Source organism: Hemitrygon akajei, chromosome 8 (genome assembly GCF_048418815.1).
Source record: "Hemitrygon akajei chromosome 8, sHemAka1.3, whole genome shotgun sequence".
Classification (NCBI taxonomy): Eukaryota; Metazoa; Chordata; class Chondrichthyes; order Myliobatiformes; family Dasyatidae; genus Hemitrygon; species Hemitrygon akajei.
The window spans coordinates 76438482-76457571 of NC_133131.1; the positions used below are offsets into that span (position 1 = coordinate 76438482).

At 41.9% G+C, this 19090-nt stretch overlaps 1 protein-coding gene across 2 annotated transcripts in view; it reads right to left on the reverse strand.

Moving 5' to 3' along the window:
- The window catches only part of LOC140732005 (synaptotagmin-6-like), a 476663-nt gene that overhangs the window by 46303 nt on the left and 411270 nt on the right, over window positions 1–19090 (reverse strand). For both annotated transcript variants that reach the window (XM_073054070.1, XM_073054069.1), the window contains exons 4-5: window positions 16829–16949; window positions 1523–1694 (exon numbers count right to left, since the gene is read on the reverse strand). In XM_073054070.1, coding sequence (XP_072910171.1) covers window positions 1523–1694; window positions 16829–16949 — 293 coding nt within the window. The remainder of the gene's footprint in view (window positions 1–1522; window positions 1695–16828; window positions 16950–19090) is intronic.

Below are 19090 nucleotides of genomic sequence, written 5' to 3' on the forward strand. Positions count from 1 at the left end.
TCTCAATAATTTCTCCTATGGCTCCTTCCACTTCCTTCAAACCAAAGGTGTAGCCATCGGCACTCACATGGGTCCCAGCTATGCCTGCCTTTTAGTTGGCTACACGGAACAGTTCCAGGCATACATTAGTATCACTCCCTAACATTTTCTTGCACCTGTGCTGAGCTTGTTGACTTTATCAACTTTGCCTCCAACTTCAGGTTCCCTTCCTTCATTATCAATGCTGCTCTCAACTGTATCTCTTCCATTTTGTGCACACCTGCCCTCACTTCATCCTCCTGCCACCCTACCAGGAATAGGGTTGCTCTTGTCCTCACTTTCCACCCAGCTAGCCTCCACGTCCAGCATGTAATTCTCCATAACTTCCACCATCTCCAAAGGGATCCCACCACCAAGCACATCTTTCCCTTCCCCGCCCCCACTTTCTGCTTTCTGAGGGGATCATTCCCTAACTAACTCCCTTGTCCAGTCATCCCTCCCCACTGATCTCCCTCCTGGCACTTATCCTTGCAAGCGGAACAAGTGCTACACCTGCCCTTACACTTCCTCCCTCACCACCATTCAGAGCCCCAAACAGTCCTTCCAGATGAGGCAACACTTCACCTGTGAATCTGTTGGGGTCATCTACTGTATCCGGTGCTCCTGATGTGGCTTCCTGTATATCAGTGAGACCGATGTAGACTGGGAGGATGTTTTACCTTGCACCTACTGACAGTTAGTTCATGTTGTGATGAGGCCACACTCAGGTTGAAGGAGGAACACCTTATATTCCATTTGGGTAGCCTCCAACCTGACAGAATGAACATCAAATTCTCAAACTTTTGGTAATTGCCCCCTTCTCCTTCACCAATCCCCATTCCCATTTCCCTCTCTCACTTTATCTCTTTACCTGCCCATCACCTCCCTCTGATGCTCCTCCCCCTTCCCTTTCTTCCATGGTCTTCTATCCTCTCCTATCATAATCCCCCTTCTCCATCCCTTTATCTCTTTCACCAATCAACTTCTCAGCTCTCTACTTCTTCATCCCTTCCCCTTTCCCGGTTTCACCTATCATCTACCACCTTGTACTCCTTCCTCCCCTTCCCCAACCTTCTATTTTTTTGCAATCCTGATGAAGGGTCTTTGCCCAAAAGTCGACTGTTTACTGTTTTCCATATATGCAGCCTAACCTACAGAGTTCCTCCAGCATTTTCTATGTGCTGACTGAAATATTCCCACAACCAATGGACTCATTCTCAAGAACTCTTCATTTTATGTCCTCGATATTTATTGCTTATTTGTTTTTTATTATTATTATTTCTTTCTTTTGTATTTGCATAGTTTGTTGTCTTTTGCACATTGGTTGAATGTATAAGTTGGTGTGGTCTTTCATTGATTCTGTTATGGTTATTACTCTATACATTTATTGAGCGAGTCCACAAGAAGATGAATCTCAGGGTTATATATAGTGACAGATATGTACTTTGATAATAAATTTACTTTGAACTTTGATCTCATGCAGATAGCGAGTTCCATTACTTACCGATCATAGTCCATGACTGAGATGAGAAGGCTGACCTGATCCATGTTCTCAGGAGGAATGTCGAAGATAATTGCCTCGTTGTAAGTAGGATTTAATGTGTTTTTCTTTATGGTTGTTTTCTTCTTTTTTAGTCGCCGTCCTTCACATAGCAAAGAAACCTTAACATATGGATCTAGAAAAGAAAGTAAAGGCTTGATACAATGAGCTTACATTATGGATGGAGGAAGCAGGGTTGTAAAGAATCCAAACAAAACTGTGGATTCTTCCCATAGATAATTTATTTTCAATATTAACATTACCACTCTTGTTCTTTCAACAGAGGCATTTTATCCAAAGTGTTGGTAAGACAGCAAATTGCATTTTCCATGTTCAGAGAAAAATCAGACATAGTTCATTGTTTCTTAGGTTTCTGATCAATCTAATTACTCAGCAGAAATGAAAAAGAATGTGCTGAACTCTATACCCAGCAGTAGGCAAAGCTGTGCATTGGGAACTTTGCAGTACTGAGAAAGGAAAGTAATTTGGTACATATAGTCCTCAGTAATGAAGTTTGTGAGAATCAGCTCATAACATGGAACACAATAGACCTCCGGGGAATAAACTATGGGCAAAAATTTCAGTGATGGAGAAACAGAGGTCGGAACAAGGGCAGGGAATGTCCCTTAGTTATGCATTTCCATGGCATTCTATATATCCACATTGTTCCTTCTGGGTGCCTTTTGTTGACTCAATTAATTTGAAGCAACTTTAAGCAATGGAATATGAAAAATCTTTACTACTTTACTAAACTGAAGAATGTTCAATTCCGAGTCTGCTTGTAGAAGAAAGATAATATATTTTCCCATTGCTCCCCTCTGTTGTTGTTTCCAGGGAATGCAGATTGATACTGCTTTGCAATTTCAGTAATTTTGACAAGGAGTCTTATGCAGTGACTTGTAGTGAATAAGTATCTGCTATATAGGTCTGGCTGTGAAATTTTCCACTGGCAATGTATATTTAGAAAAATTACACAATTGAAACCCATCAGGATAGATAGATCAGAGGAAGGAGGTTTGACGGTAAGTCCCAGAGATGAAGAGGATTACAACACAGAAGTAGGCCTTTTGCAGAACAGTTATGCCTAGTCCCATCAACCCACACTTGGACTGCAGCCCGCCCATACCCCTTCCATCCATGATCTCATCCAAACCTCTCTTAAATGTTGCAATCGTACTTGCACTCACGGCTTCAGCTGGCAGGTCATTCCATACTCTCACCAACCTCTGAATGAAGGGGTCCCACCTCAGGTTCCTATTAAATACAGCACAACACAGGCCCTTTGGCCCACAATGCTGTGCCAAACATGTACTTACTTAGAAATTACCTAAGGTTACCCATAGCCCTCTATTTTTCTAAGCTCCACCACTATTGCTGGCAGCCCATTACACGCACTCGCCACTCTCTGTGTAAAAACTTACCCCTCTGTGTTAAAAAAAAGTCCTAACCTATTCAACCATTCCCTATAATTCAGGTCCTCAAGACCTGACAACATCCTTGCAAATTTTCTCTGTGCTCTTTCAATCTTATTGCTATTGTAGGTGACCAGAACTACACACAATACAGCCAAATTGGCCCCACCAAAGTCTTATACAACTTTAACATCCCAACTCCAACTGGAGGCCTGCCTGAGTGCGAGGGGGTGGATGGGTGGGTTGGTAGAAAAGAGGCTGGTTTTGCTGTTGCTTAGCTCTGTCATTGTTGTTATTGTTCTCCAGTTTAGTAAAGTAGTAAAGGTTTTTCATATTCCATTGCTTAAAGTTGCTTCAAATTAATTGAATCAACAAAAGGCACCCAGAAGGATCGATGTGGATATATAGAATGCCATGGAAATGCATAACTAAGGGACATTCCCTGCCCTTGTTCCTACTTCTGTTTCTCCATCACTGAAATTTTTGTCCATGGTTTATTCCCCGAAGGTCTATTGTGTTCCATGTTATGAGCTGATTCTCACAACAACTGTCTGTTATTCTGTGTTTTGTCTTTGCGTTAATCACTGGAGACATTGTTATGTTAGTGCTAGAATGTGTGGTAATATTTGCACATCTTTGGGTGTGCTGGTAGTTAATGTAGACAACACATTTCACTGTATGTTTTGATGTATATGTGATAATTGTAGGCCGTATCTTAGGTAATGATGAGTTGGAGTACAGAGAGGAAATTAAGAACCTGGTGGCATGGTGCGAACACCATAACCTATCCCTCAATGTCAGCAAGATGAAGGAATTAGTTGTTGACTTCAGAAGGAGTAGCAGACCGCACGACCCCATCTACATCTGTGGTGCGCAGGTGGAACAGGTCAAAAGCTTTAAGTTTCTCAGGGTGAATATAACAAATGACCTAACTTGGTCTAATCAAGCAGAGTCCACTGCCAAGAAGGCTCACCAGCGCCTTTACTTCCTGAGAAAGCTGAAGAAATTTGGCCTGTCCCCTAAAACCCTCACTAATTTTTATAGATGCACCGTAGAAAGCATTCTTCTAGGGTGCATCACAACCTGGTATGGAAGTTGTCCTGTCCAAGACCGGAAGAAGCTGCAGAAGATCGTGAACCTAGCCCAGCACATCACACAAACCAATCTTCCATCCTTGGACTCACTTTACACCACACGCTGTCGGAGCAGTGCTGCCAGGATAAACAAGGACAAGACCCACCCAGCCAACACACTTTTTGTCCCACTTCCCTCCGGGAGAAGGTTCAGGAGCATGAAGATTCATACGTCCAGATTTGGGAACAGCTTCTTTCCAACTGTGATAAAACTGCAGAACAGATCCTGACCCAGATCTGGGCCGTACCTTCCAAATATCTGGACCTGACTTGCACTACCATACTTTCCCTTTTCTATTTTCTAATTATCATTTATAATTTAAATTTCTATTATATTTACTTCGATTTGTACTTCAGGGAGCGCGAAGTGCAGAAACAAATATCACTGTGATGATTGTACACTCTAGTATCAATTGTTTGGTGACAATAAAGTAAAGTAAAGTAATTAAACCTGAATCTGAATATGAATCTCTTGTACTTAGTTCTCTAATCTTGATTTTTGAAGGCCAATGTGCCAAAACTCTTTATGGCCTTAACTACCTGTGACAGCACCTTATTTATTTATTGAGATACAGCACAGAATAGGTGCTTCTAGCCTTTGATCCACACTTCCCAGCAACCCCCAATTTAACCCCAAACTAACCACACAACAGTTTGCAATGGCCAATTAACCTATCAACCGGTGTGTGTTTGGACTGTGGGAAGAAACAGGAGCACCAGGAGGAAACCCTGTGGTCACAGGGAGAATGTACAAACTCTTTACAGGCAGTGGCAGGAGTTGAATCTAGGTCACCTGTACGGTAAAGTGTTGTACTAACCACTAATCAAACCATGCTGTTCCCAAGTCACTACATGACTACATGACCTGTATGTCCTTCCCATGTGCAACACCTCATAGTTTTCTGCATTAAATTCCATCAGCTCATTTTCCCAGCTGGTACACATCCTGCTGCAAGCTTTGATAGACTTCCTGACAATCCATAATGCCCCCAATTTTGGTGTCGTTGGTAAATGTGCTCGTCCAGTTACCATATTATCATCCAAATTATTAATAAAATGACAACCAACAATGGACGCAGGACCAATCCCTGCGGCATAGCAGTCAGAAAGGCAACCATCTACTGCCACACGCTGCCTTTTCCCACAAAGCCACTGCTGAATCCAATTTTACTACTTCATCCTGAATGCTAGGTGGCTGAACCATCTTTGCCAGCTTCCCCGTGCGGGACTTTGTCAAAGGCCTTGCTGAAGTTCATGCTGGTTATGATGAACATTATTGTCATGGGGACCAAGATAGAGAGAAAAAGTTTTGCTTCACTGCCACCCAGCCAGATCATGCTGTACGGATGTAGAGGGATTTAGCCATCTGAAAAAGGGACATTGCTTTCAAAGGAACAAGTTGTTTAGAACACTGAACAGTACAGAACTGTACAGGCTCTTTAGCCCACAGTATAATGCTGACATTATAACCTACTCTAAGGTTAGTCTAACCTTTCCCTCTGACATCCATTTTTCTATCATCCACATGCCTGTTGAAGAGTCTCTTAAATGTCCCTATGTCTGTCTCAACCATCACCTCAGCAGTGGAAACACACAGATCACTCTGTGCGTAAAAAAAAATCTCACCTATGACATTCCTCCTATATTTTTCGCAAATCACCTTAAAATTATGCCTCCCTGTTTTAGCCATTTCTGCCCTGGGAAAAAAATGTCTCTGGCTATCCACTTGGTGGATATCTCTTATCATCTTGTACCCCTCTACTAAGTCACCTCTCATCCACCTTCGTTCCAAAGAGAAAAGCTATAGCTTACTCAACCTATTCTCTGTCATCCAGGCAGCATCCTGGTAAATCTTCTCTGCTCCCTCTCTAAAGCTTCCACATCCTTTTTATAATGAGGTGACCAGAAGTGAACACAATATTCCAAGTGTGGTCTAACCAGGATTTTGAGAGCTGTAGCATTACTGTGCTATAGAGCATTAACAGTGCAGCTCTTGGACCTGGCCCCTGCTTAATGAAGTCCAACACTCCATATCAATACTATCTTATGGACCTCATCAACTTGCCAGAAAAGTAGTGCCCCCATTGGTCCACAGCTCTATTGTTGCTGTACTTTCAGCTACCAAAATGATGGAAGGTGAATTAGATGAATGCTGGTTTTTCTTGATGAGAACACAGCTGCATATCATTTGGACAACAAGGCCTGCCTGAAGCTATTCATAGGCAGTCTGCAAATAGGCAAATGATAAGCCTGGTTGTTTTGGGGAAGAGGCTAATTCAAGGGTTGTATATCATTATGGGAGCTCCTCATATAGAACACATATTTCCTTCCAACATAGAGGAAGGAGTCTATTTGCCCAGTGAATCTATACTGCCGCTCAGAGCAATCCCATTAATCCTATTCCCCTACCCTGTCATTAACTCTCCCATAATTCTTCTCCAGCCAAACACACTGGGGTAAATTACAGCAATCAATTAAAGTTCAAAGTAAATTTATTGGCAAAGTACAGATATCTCACCATATACAACATGGAGATTAATTTTCTTGTGGGAATACTCAATAAATTCATAATAGAAAATAACCATAGTAGAATCAATGAAAGACCGCACCAACTTGGGCTTTCAACCAGTGTACAAAAGACAACAAAATGTGCAAACGTAAGAACATAAGAAATTAGGAGCAGAAGTAGGCCCCTCAAGCCTGATTGCGGCTGACCTGCCCTTGGCATCTTCTCTTCTTTTGGACTCATTCCCCGACCAGCCAGCACGTCCGTGGCAGGTAGGAGGAAACCGAAGTACCGAGTGAAACAAGCAGCATCAAGCAGAGAGCATAATTGATCCCATGCCACTGGAGAATGGGGCAGCAGTACTCCCTCCTGCACCAGTGTGCCATTCCCAGCTGTAATTTTATAAATATGTGACTGGCCTTGCTATCCTGGAGACTGTGCCCGGTTCTACACCAAAGGATTTCGAACGTGTAGGGTCGAGAGAAGAGGCCAAGATCAATTTGAACAGGCTTTGTATCTGAGGCTCAAGAATAAAAAGCAAACTATTTTTATTGCTAAATAATAAATAAATTATTGTCACGTGTATTGATATATTCAAACACTGAAGGAAATCTGAAAAATGATAAATTGGTTTATTATTGTCACACATACCAAGGAACAGTGTAAAACTTGTATATTGTTTATACAGATCATTTCATCACATCAGTGCACTGAGTTAGTACAAGGTCAAACTATAGAATGAAGTGTTATAGTTACACAGAAAGTGCACTGCAGGCAAACAATAAAATGAAAGGTCATAACGAGCTAGACTGCGCAATCAAGAATCCATCTGATTGTACTGGGGAACCATTCAATAGTCTTTTCACAGCCACTTTGAAGCTGTTCCTGAGCCTGGCCACACGTTCTTTCAGGGTTTTGTATCTTCTGTGCGATGGGAGGGGATGAAGAAAGAATAGCCGGGGTGGGTACGGTCTCTGATTATGCTGTCTGCTTTACCAAGGCAGAGAGAAGTATAGAGAGGGTCCAGCGAGAGGAGGCTGCTTTTCCGTGACGTGCTGGGAGCTGTGTCCACAACTCCCTGTGGCTGTTGCAGTCACAGACAGAGCAGTTGTCACACCAAGACAAAATGCATCGAGATAAGATGCCTTCTCGGGTGCATCAATAACAATCGGTGAGCATCAGAGAGAACATGCCAAATTCTTTTTGCTTGGTGATGAAGTCGTGGTGCTGGTGCCTTTTCTTGGCTAAGGCTTCAATGTGATTGGACCAGGACAGCTACCGATGATGTTTACTCCTAGGAACTTGAAGCTCTCAACCTCGACACTGTTGATGCAAACAGGATCATGCGCACTGCCCCCTTGCTGATATCAGTGAACAGCTCTTTGGTCTTGTGGACACTAACTCATCGTTATTTGAGATATGACCCACTGTGATGGTATCATCTGCAAACTTGTAGATGGAATGGGAGCAGACTCTGTCATTGCAACTGTGAGTGTACAAGGAGTAGAGTAGGGGGCTGAGGATGCACTCTTGTGGGGCTTGGGTACTGAGGATAATTGTGGCAGAAGTGTTGCTGACTGTCACTACTCATTGTACTCTGTTGGTCAGGAAGTCAAGGATCTGATTGCAACGTGAGGCATGGACTCCCAGGACTACGAGTCTGGATATGAATTTGCTTGCATTATAGTATTAAAAGTGAAACTAGAGGAAAAAAAGTAATAGTTTAACGTACATTCAATCAGAAATGGTTTAAGATCAGGGAGACAGCATCTGCTGTAGATCTGTTTTGCTGGTCAGTGAAATGCAGTTGACTGAGGTTGCCTGGGAGGCTGGAGTTAATGTGTGGCATGACTACCCTCTCAAAGAACTTCATGAAGGTGGATGTCAGAACCAACAGGCAGAAGTCATGCTGGCATGTTATCATGTTTTGCCTAGACACTAGGATGATAGTAGTCTTCTTAAAGCAGCAGTGAACCTCAGATTAAAGTAGGCAGAGGTTAAAACTGTTTGCAAATATCCCCAGCACTGATCTGCACTTGATTTAAGTGCACGGCTAGGAACACAATCCAGTCCAGATGATTACCATGGGTTCACTTTCCGAAAGACTCATCTTATGTCTGCAACGGTGATTGTGGGTTCATTTGCATTGGAGGCTGTCGGAGTGGGCGGTGACATTCTGATCTCCTTCTGTTCAAAACATGTCTAGAAAGCATTAAGTTCATCAGGAAGGAGTGTGCCATTGTTGGGGATACTGCCTGACTTTGTGTTGTAGCCTGTTGCATCTGATGGCTGGTCTGGGACTTGATTTTGAACTGGTGTTGTCTCTTGGCATCCCTGACAGCTTCATGGAAGTTGCATCTCATTTTCTTGTAAACAATTGTCTAACTGATGTGACTAAAATATAATTCCAACTCTCATCATGCAGCAGTATATTTAGGGGCTAATAGCTCTTTACAAACAATGTTTAATGCCAGTAGAAACAATTCTCTGTTCATTAGCTCTAACCCACTCACTAAATAGTCATTACTCATAAGTGCCCTTTCACTCCGTGTTGTTAATTTCCCCAGATAAAACTGCAACTTAATTTAATGTTTTGTAACAACATTAGAAATTACACCAGACAAGGCTGGCAATGTATGTGGAATTGTGGGTAACTTCTTTACTGTTATCTGCTCTCTATACTACTAGGTCTTGTTGAGGCGCAGCTGGAGAGGAAGAAATTTAGCCCATTTCTGGCACCCTTTCTCATTTTAATATGGTTTTAACATTTGTGAGTTGTCTTTACAGAACTTTTAACCACACTTCCTTATATCTGTTACGTGTCTCATCAATGCAATATAAATTAATTTAGATTTAGATATACTCTGCTCCTGCTTTCAACAACATAGCCAGTGGATCAAAATGGCCTCCTTTTTTTGTTTTGTTTTCTGTTTAGTTTGGGGGATTTTTGTTTTTTTTTTTGTTTTTTTCTTCTTCTGAACAAATCGTTTGAACTTTTTCCTGCTTCAATTATCAAGAGATCGGGTGGACGTGTCTGGATATGATATTTGGAACTGATGTTTGTATGTGTTATAGCTGTTATTGTAATCCTGTTCTCTTGATATTGTTATTATTGTTATGTTCATTTAACTGATTATAATTCAATAAAAGGATTTGAAAAGAAAGAAACAAAATGGCCTCCTTTCATAAGAAATGAAGGAAATAGATAAATTGTATTTGCATTTATATAATACCAACTACCATTTTAGAATGTGCCTGGTCTTTTAGCCATGAGTATCTGCTCATGCATGCACTGAAGAAGAATGTACAACAAGACAACAGCTTGGACCATTCAGCCCACAAAGTGTGTCAGTAAATCTACTCCACAATCAATCAAGCTCCTCTCACCTACACAGCTTATAAGTCTCTATTTTTCTTTTATCCATGTGTCTATCTAAGAGTCTTTTAAATGCGCTTATTGTATCAGATGGGTGGATAGGTGGAGATACATCTCTACCAAATAAAGTGTAAGATTCTCCTTCCCTCTGCTAGCCTGCAGGTCACTCAGGCAAGGTGTAGCACCTGCTGATAACCCCTGATCAGGGTTATGTAAAGCCGCGGGAACTGGTGGTGGATGGCCTATGAGCAGCCGGTGCAAATCACAAGCCCTGGTTATGTCACCACTGACGCCAGACGGACAATCCCTGAAGAGTATTGATAATGGCTGGGGTCACCCGTCTTGTAAAGACACTCCCTAGAAGGTTGCAGTGGCAAACCACTACTGTAGAACATTTAGCCAAAAGCAGTTTTGGTCAAAGATTATGGTCGCCATGTCATATGAGACAGTGCATAACGATGAGGATGATTGTGTCAATCTCTACTGCCAACCCCTGGCAATGTGTTCCAGGTACTCACTACTCTCTGTGTATAAAACCTGTCTCTGATACGTCCCACTCTCACCTTAAATAGGCGTCTTCTGGTATTGTTCTTTGCTGCCCTGGGATAAAGGTGTTGGCTCTCCGCTCTGCCTACATCTTTCATAATCTTTTTTTTACACATCAGTCAACTCAACTCTCAACTTCTGTCATTCCAAAGAGTAAAAGCTCTAACTTGAATTATTCTAGCAAACTTTTGACTGCCACTGACATATGCCTAACACCAGCACATTATACTGTAGGTGGACCCATTTTTCCCCGTTTTCATGATGAAACTTGTTACCATTCAGGCTTATGATGATGTGTGTGTGTGTGTGTGTGTGTGTGTGTGTGTGTGTGTGTGTGTGTGTGTGTGTGTGTGTGTGTGTGTGTGTGTGTGTGTGTGTGTGTGTGTGTGTGTGTGTGTGTGTGTGTGTGTGTGTGTGTGTGTGTGTTGTGGCCAGGCCCCTTATTCTCTCTTATTGTGAAGTCCTTTTCTCTCTCAGAATTATAAAAGAACTTGGTTCATTAATTATGAGAATATAGATTATAGTTTGCACCCATATAAAATATATAATTCTATAGAATGGCATCTTGAATGATAAAAATGCCATAAAAACGTTTAAAGTTTCGTAATTTTGGTGGGAGAAGGGCTTGTGGGACAGGGAGGTGGTGATTGAGATCTGAGGACAGAAAACCCAGTTATCCACTGGTGGTTTCATAGCTTCACTAACAGCTCAACTTCTTCCTCTGTTCAAGCCTGCATAATGAGATATTTAAACCTTCATCTTTAAGCATCCAGTTCTCTTCAAGGGTGCTGCAAACAACTGAGAGAGACTGGAATACTTCAGTTTGGGAGAGGATTGTCCAAAAGATTCAGATTGCAGTGTGTTGGAGGAACAGAACAGAAGGCATGATATTCTGGGACTGACGTTAATTAATGACTCACCCTGCGGGGTCTGCATTTCCATAACTGACAAATCCCTGCGCAGACGCTTTCCAGAATGTTCTGCACCAAATAAATTGGGAGTGAAAACTCTACCTTCATCTCCCTTACAAGTGAGAGGACTTTGCAGCTGATATACTGTACGTCCATACATTAGGAGTATTGTAGAAGGTAATGAGTTTGATGATTCTACATAAAGGGAACACTTTGCCTTTATATCCCCAAATGATAAAACTTGAACCTGAGTAATTTTAACTCATATTTTATCTGAAATTAAAACCCCAGTCTTGGGTATATAAAGTAAGAGGCAAGACAAAGTGACACCAATAAAATTAGTGGAGAATCAATTCCTACCAATTGTTAAGTGAAAATTGCAGGAATGAAGCTGCACCACATGACTTCCTGTTCACTGTCAAACAAGAGAAAATCTGCAGATGCTGGAAATCAAAGTGATACCCACAAAATGCTGCAGGAACTTAGTAGGCCAGGCAGCATCTGTGGAAAAAAGTAAACAGTTGATATTTTGGGCCAAGACCCTTCATCAGATCTGGAAAAAAAAGAGCTGAAGTCTGAGTAAGAAGGTGGGGGGAGGAGAGAAAGGTACAAGGGGGAAGTAGATGATAGATGAAACCAGGAGAGGGAGAACTTCCCAATAAAGAGCTGGGAGGTCGATTGGTGAAAGAGACAAAGGGTCAGGGAAGGGGGAGTCTGAAAGGAGAGGGCAGAAGGCCATGGAAGAAAGGGAAGGGGGAGGAGAGAAGAGGGAGGAACAACAGGTGGAGGTGATGGGCAGGTAAGGAGATAAGGTGAGAGAGGGAAACAGGAATGGGGACAATGAAGGAGAGGGGTAGGGGCAAATACCGGAAGTTTGAGAAATGAGAAATGGGAAATGATGATAGGATCCCACCAGTGAGCGTGTCTTTCCCTTCCCCCCCTCCCCCCACTTGCCACTTTCCACAGGGATTGCGATGAAGAATCCTAAAGGGACGCACACACAAAATGCTGGAGGAACTCAGCAGGCCAGGCAGCATCTATGGAAAAGAGTACAGTCGATGTTTCAGGCCGAGACTCTTCACCAGGACATGAGAAAAAAGATGAGGAGTCAGTGTAAGAAGGTGCAACAATTGATATTCCATCTGGGTAGCCTCCAACCTGATGGCATGAACATCGATTTCTCAAACTTCCGGTATTTGCCCCTACCCCTCTCCTTCATTGTCCCCATTCCTGTTTCCCTGTATCACTTATCTCCTTACCCACCCATCACCTCCATCTGGTGCTCCTCTCTCCACTCTCCTTCCTGATCCTCCCTTCCCTTTCTTCCATGGCCTTCTGTCCAGTCCTTTCAGATTCCCCCTTCTCTAGCCCTTTATCTCTTTCACCAATCGACATTCCAGCTCTTCCCTCTCCTGGTTTCACCCATCACTTACCATCTTGTACCTCTTGCTCTCCTCCTGCAACCTTCTTACTCTGCATTCTAGTCTATTTTTTCCAGTCCTGATGAAGGGCCTCAGCTCAAAATGTCGACAGTTTGGTCAATTCCCTATATGCTGCCTGGCCTGCCGTGTTTCTCCAGCATTTTGTGTGTATTCATTTTCACTGTGCTGTGGAAGAAATGCGAATATGAATTCCCATCCCATCAGTATAGCATCCTTTGTAAAGTATGGGTGGAACTCATCACTTGAGTAGTATAATCAGAATCAGCATCATTTAATATCACAGGCACATGTCATGGAATTTGTTAAGTTAAAGTAAGTAGTGCAAAGTAACAGAAATAAAAAGTAGTAAGGTCATGTTCATGGGTTCAATGTCCATTTAGAAATCAGATGGCAGAAGTGAAGAAGCTGTTCCTGGATAATTGAGTATGTGCGTTTAGGCTTCTATATCTGCTTCCCGATGGTAACAGTGAGAAGAGGGTATGTCCTGGGTGGTGGGGATCCTTAATGATGGACGCTGCCTTCCTGAAGCACCACTCCTTGAACACATCTTGGATACTATGGAAGTTGGTATCCATGATTGAGCTGACTAATTTTACAAGATTTTTGAAACTTACTTCATTCTTGTGCAGTAGCCCCTCCATACCAGACAGTATTGCAGCCAGTCAGAATACACTCCACGGTACATGTATAGAACTTTTCAAGTGTTTTAGTTGACAAACCAAATCTCCTCAAACTCCTAATGAAATATAGTCGCTGTCTTGCCTTCTTTATAGCTGCGTTGATATGCTTCCCCCCTGGTTAGGTCCTCAGAGATATTGACACCCAGGAACTTAAAACTGCTCACTCTCTCCACTTCTGATCCCTTTTTGCAGATTGGTATGTGTTCCTTCATCTTACCCTTCCTGAAGTCTGTTATCAGCTCTTCATCTGAGTGCAATGTTGTTGCTGAGACACCACTCCACTAATTGGTACATCTCACTCCTGTATGCCCTTGTGTCACTATCTGAAATTCTGCCAACAATTGTTGTATCATCAGCAAAATTATAGACGCTGTGTGAGCTGTGCCTAGCCAGACAGTTGTGGGTGTTGAGAGAGTAGAGCAGTGGGCTAAGCTCACAGGAGACCTGGCCCACGCCCAGGTTTACGGCTGCACAGGTGGAAGGTCAACTAAGGAAGATCTGTACCAGCAAGGCGGCTGGACCGGATGGAGTTTCCCCACGATTACTGAGGGCCTGTGCCTATCTATCTATCACATCTCTGTGGAGCACCAGTGTTAATTGTCAGTGAGGTGGAGATGTTATTTCCATCTGCACAGGTTTTGGTCTTCTGGTTAGGAAGCTGAGGATCCAGTTGCAGAGGCAGGTACACATGACCCAGGTTCGATGGCTTTTCGATCAGGACTGTAGGAATGATGTTGTTAAATGCTAAGCTATAGTCAACAAACAGCATCCCGACATAGTAGCTACATTGTCCAGGTGGTCCAAGGCTGTGTTGACACTAAGGAGTTGTTTCAATCTCTACAACCAGGAAAAATAAGTCCAACAATTACCTGAGTACTCCACTATTTTCTGTTATGTACCCGTGGGTATCTTGTGACTGTCACATGACCAGGATGTAATCGAGGCTCTGCTGGGCATAATGTAATGGTCTTGTGATGGTGGAGTGATGTAATTTTCCCGCCAGTGAGAGGTCATGTGATAGTTTCTATCAACAGGGTATTAAAGGAGAACCACTCCCTGTGACGCTGGTTCAGTTCGTGGTTGAATTTGTCAGTGACTCCGTTCTGCTGCGTGTTTGATCTTATGACGCAATTTCGTTTTAAAAGTGGAGTTTTAATTTCTACTGTAAGAATTGTTGTGCCTGCAGTTCTGAAAATCATTGCCAGTTAAAGTCCAGTTGGAGAATGAAGAATTATCAAAGTTTGGGAAACCGAAGAATTGAGGAAAATTGTAGTCGGCGGTGAAACAGGTTCGACCTTATTTGATCCTCTTTCAGAAGGGATTAGTAACCTGCAATCCGAGATAGCTCCTGCCTTCTGAAAGCAGAAGGAGTTGGATGCAGGGTTTCACCAAGGAAAGGTCAGTGCCTTTAAGCCGTTTCATTTCCTTCAATCGTAAATCCTTCGGGGAAGGCATACTTTGGCTGGGATCAGCAGTAGTGTCACGAAAGAGAATTTATTACTTCAAGGAAAGTCTCTCCTAAATGACTGTGTAAATCGTTTGGACTTTTGCATTACTACTTCTAAGAACTGTTTTTGCATTATCACTTTAAGAACTGTTTTTACATTATCGCTTTAAGAACTGTTTTTGCATTATCGCTTTAAAAACTGTTTTCGCATTATCGCTTTATGAACTGTTCAATCTGCCGTATAGCAGCCAACTTCCCGTTAGGTTAGTCGTTTGTTTACTTTTAGGTTTTTTTTTAGCAGTTTTATAAACTTATTATAAATAAATGTTTTATTTGTTTATAAAAAACCTGTCTCAATTATACATTCATTGTTGCTGAATCATAACATTGTACTGATCCCATTGTCTGGTGATATATTATTTAAAATGCTCCTTCAGTAATAATAAAGTTAATAAAGTAACTTTAAATTCCTCGCTGTTGTTACTTTGTAGGACATGTCTGGACCCAGCACGGAGGTTCAGTTGTGAAGAAACCACGGCAGTGCCTCTACTTCCTTAGGAGTTTCCAAAGATTTGGCATGACATCTAAAACTTTGACAAACTTCTATAACTGTGTGGTGGAGAGTATATTGACTGGCTGCCACACAGCCTGGTATGGAAACACTAATGCCTTTGAATGGAAAATCCTACAAAAAGTAGGAGATATGGCCCAATCTACCACAGGTAAAGCCCTCCCCACATTGAGAACATCTACACAAAACATTGTTGTGGGAAAGCAGCATCCATTATCCGGGCACTCAGGACATGCTCTCTTCCCACTGCTGCAATTAGCAAGTAGATACAGGAGCTTCAGGACTTGCACCACCTGGTTCTGGAACAGTTATAACCCCTCAACCATCAGGCTCTTGAACCAAAGGGGATAACTTCACTCAACTTCACTTGCCTCATCATGAACTGTTCCCACAACCTACAAAATCACTTTCAAGGACATTTCATCTCCATGTTCTTGATATTTATTGATTAATAATAATAATAATAATAATAATAGTAACAATAATAATAATAATTATTATTATTATTATTATTATTATAATTATTATTATTGTATTTAAAAACTTTGTTGTCTTTTGCACATTGGTCAGTGGGGTCTTCCATCGATTCTGTTATGGTTATTATTTTATTATGGATTTATTGAGTGTGCTCGCAAGAAAATGAATCTCAGGGTTGTGTATTGTGAATCATATGTGCTTTGAAAATAAATTTAATTTGTACTTTAAATATATTGTAAAAAAATGTTTATGTTAAAAGCCAGTCAGTTAACAGCCGATTGATAGAAGAAACAGGGAAGTAAATGGTGAATATATGGATTAAAACAATGAGAATAGTAGAAAATCATTAACACGAGAGATTCTGCAGATGCTGGAAATCCAATGCAACCCACTCAAAATGCTGGATCATCTCAGCAGGTCAGGTAGCATCTATGGAAATGAATGAATAGTCAATGTTTTGGGCCAAGACCCTTCTTCAAGACAGCAGAGGTTTCAATAGATCACTCAGTGTTTGAAAAGTGAAAAGAGAAATCATGGTAGTTTTACGTTTATAACCAGTCCTGAAGCCTGAAGCCATAGAAATGTATCTTTTGTTCTTCATTCAGGGGGCATTAACAGTTTTCTTTCTCCTCAACATACTTGTATGTTTTCATAGTTTTCTGGTTTTATCCCTGTTGATTTATTTTGTCTGAATGAGTCTGTCTTATAAGGTTTTTTTTTCAGGCTGAGTGTTGATGGATGCAGAATTAGAAGAAATAAATGCACTCACCGGAATATCCAGTGATGTCCATGGCTTTGAGATTCCTGCATTTGATGACTGTTAACGTCAGGCGCCCAGCAGTAGGCAAGTAGCAGAGAGAAAACATGATTTCCCCCAAGTCCACACTTTCCTTTAAATAGCAAAGGAAAATAACAACATGTCATGCATTTAAAAGACATGGATCATAGAATCTATACTGAGTAAACAGCCCAAATCTCTGGAAAAAGGCACTAGACTGATTAATCAAGTTCCCGGCACTCACTGCAGGTGTCCATTTTAATTGTTAGTCAGCCCTGCACATGGCCATGTTTTAACTTTTACACCTTCAGGTAATGAGCTCTGGATTAATTGCAGCTAAGCACACCCAGTGCAACATGTGTTCACACACTATTTATGTACTGAAAATGTCAGCTTTAGTTAAGTCCTGGAGACAAATGGAAGCCACAAGTTGATCATTTGAATGTCAAATGATGAAGGTCAATCAAGCAGAGTGAAATGAAGTCACCATCTTCCCTTCAGCCATCCCCATTCTTTTTCCCATTACCACCTGCCATCATTGTCCTTTACTACCTTCGAATTGGCTAAATACGGGATATGATGCAAATACCAGACAGGCCCAGCTGTCCTAATATTAGGAAAAAGAGGCAAGGCTGATCGAGGAGTTCGGAGTGAGAGGTAACAGATAAATCTGTCAAGATTGAATTGGGAGCTATTATTGAAAAGTAAATCAAAAGCATTGACGTAATTCTGCTCAAAAACTCAACACATCACAAAGTATTTCAGAGCCATTTGGGTACTTCTGAATTATATTTGTGCTGGTAGTGCTGGCAAAATGACCTTCATTTTGTGCACAGCAAGATTGCTCTGGCAACAAAGAGTTAAGTGGCAAGGTGGAATGATAAATGTTGGCCAGGGCACGAATAAAATGCACTTGCACAGCTATAAATGTCGGCACTGTCACTTTAACACACACCGAGGGTCAGGCTGATGACAGAAGTGGGGGAAATCTGATATTCATATCCACTCTGGCTAAGAAGGCAGATTGTGGAATTGCATGTTCCCTCTTTGACCATTTGGCTGCTTCATGTTGCTTCCCATTCCCCAAATTCCCCAAAGTAATTGGCCCTAGTGTGTAGATGAATGGCAGAACCTGAGGGCCACTGATGGGACTGAGGAGAGAAGAAATTTTGGAGAAATATCATTAGAGAAATGGGATTGCTTTGTAAGCCAGTATGAATATACTGCGTAAGCCTGGCTGAAGCAAAGGAAGTTAAGAATGGTGAGGGTGGAGCTCTGCAGAAGGAGTGTGGGACAGGTGGCAGGGAAGTGATAGGGGGATAACCACAGGAGCAGGCATACCCGGCCCTGAGACACCAAGCAAAGTCATTCGATTACAAACAATTGGTTGATTGATCATTACAGAATGTCTTTCTGGTGCTTCCTGCTTGTTCCTTTCTCCCTTTCTCTGTGCCAACCATGATTCCCCTCTCCCTGCCCCCTTCCCACTCTCAGTCCACAATGGAGACCCGTATCAGAATCAGGTTTATCATCACTCATGTATGTCATGACTTTTTTCTTGTGGCATCAGTACAGTCCAATACATACAATTACTACAGTGCTGTGTACATGTCTTAGGCACCCTAGCTACAAGGGGTGATTAATAAGTTCATGGCCTAAGGTAGAAGGAGTCAATTTTAGAAAACCTAGAACATTTATTTTTCAACATAGTCCCCTCCTATATTTACACACTTAGTCCAGCGGTCATGGAGCATACGGATCCTGGACCTCCAGAAAGTGTCCACAGCAGGGTGATGATAAGTCCATGGCCTAAGGTAGAAGGAGATGAGTTATACAGCTCTCATTACATGCACATGCAGGTCAACTCTTTGAGTGATTATGCAGAAAGTTTGAAGTTAATAACTCATCTCCTTCTACATTAGGCTACAAACTTATCAATCAGCCATCTGTGGACACTTTCTGGAGGACCAAGATCCGTATGCTCCACGACCCCTGGACTAAGTGTGTAAATGTAGGAGGGGACTATGTTGAAAAATAAATGTGCTAGGTTTTCTAAAATCAACTCCTTCTACCTGAGGCCACGAACTTATCAAACAGGTGTGTGTGTGTGTGTGTGTGTGCGTGTGCGTGTATATGTACATACATATATATGCCCAAAACTTTTGAACAGTACAATACGTAATAAGAAAAATTGAAAAAAGCCAGCACCGTATTCCCTCACAAATAAGAGAAAACCTGTAGATGCTAGAAATC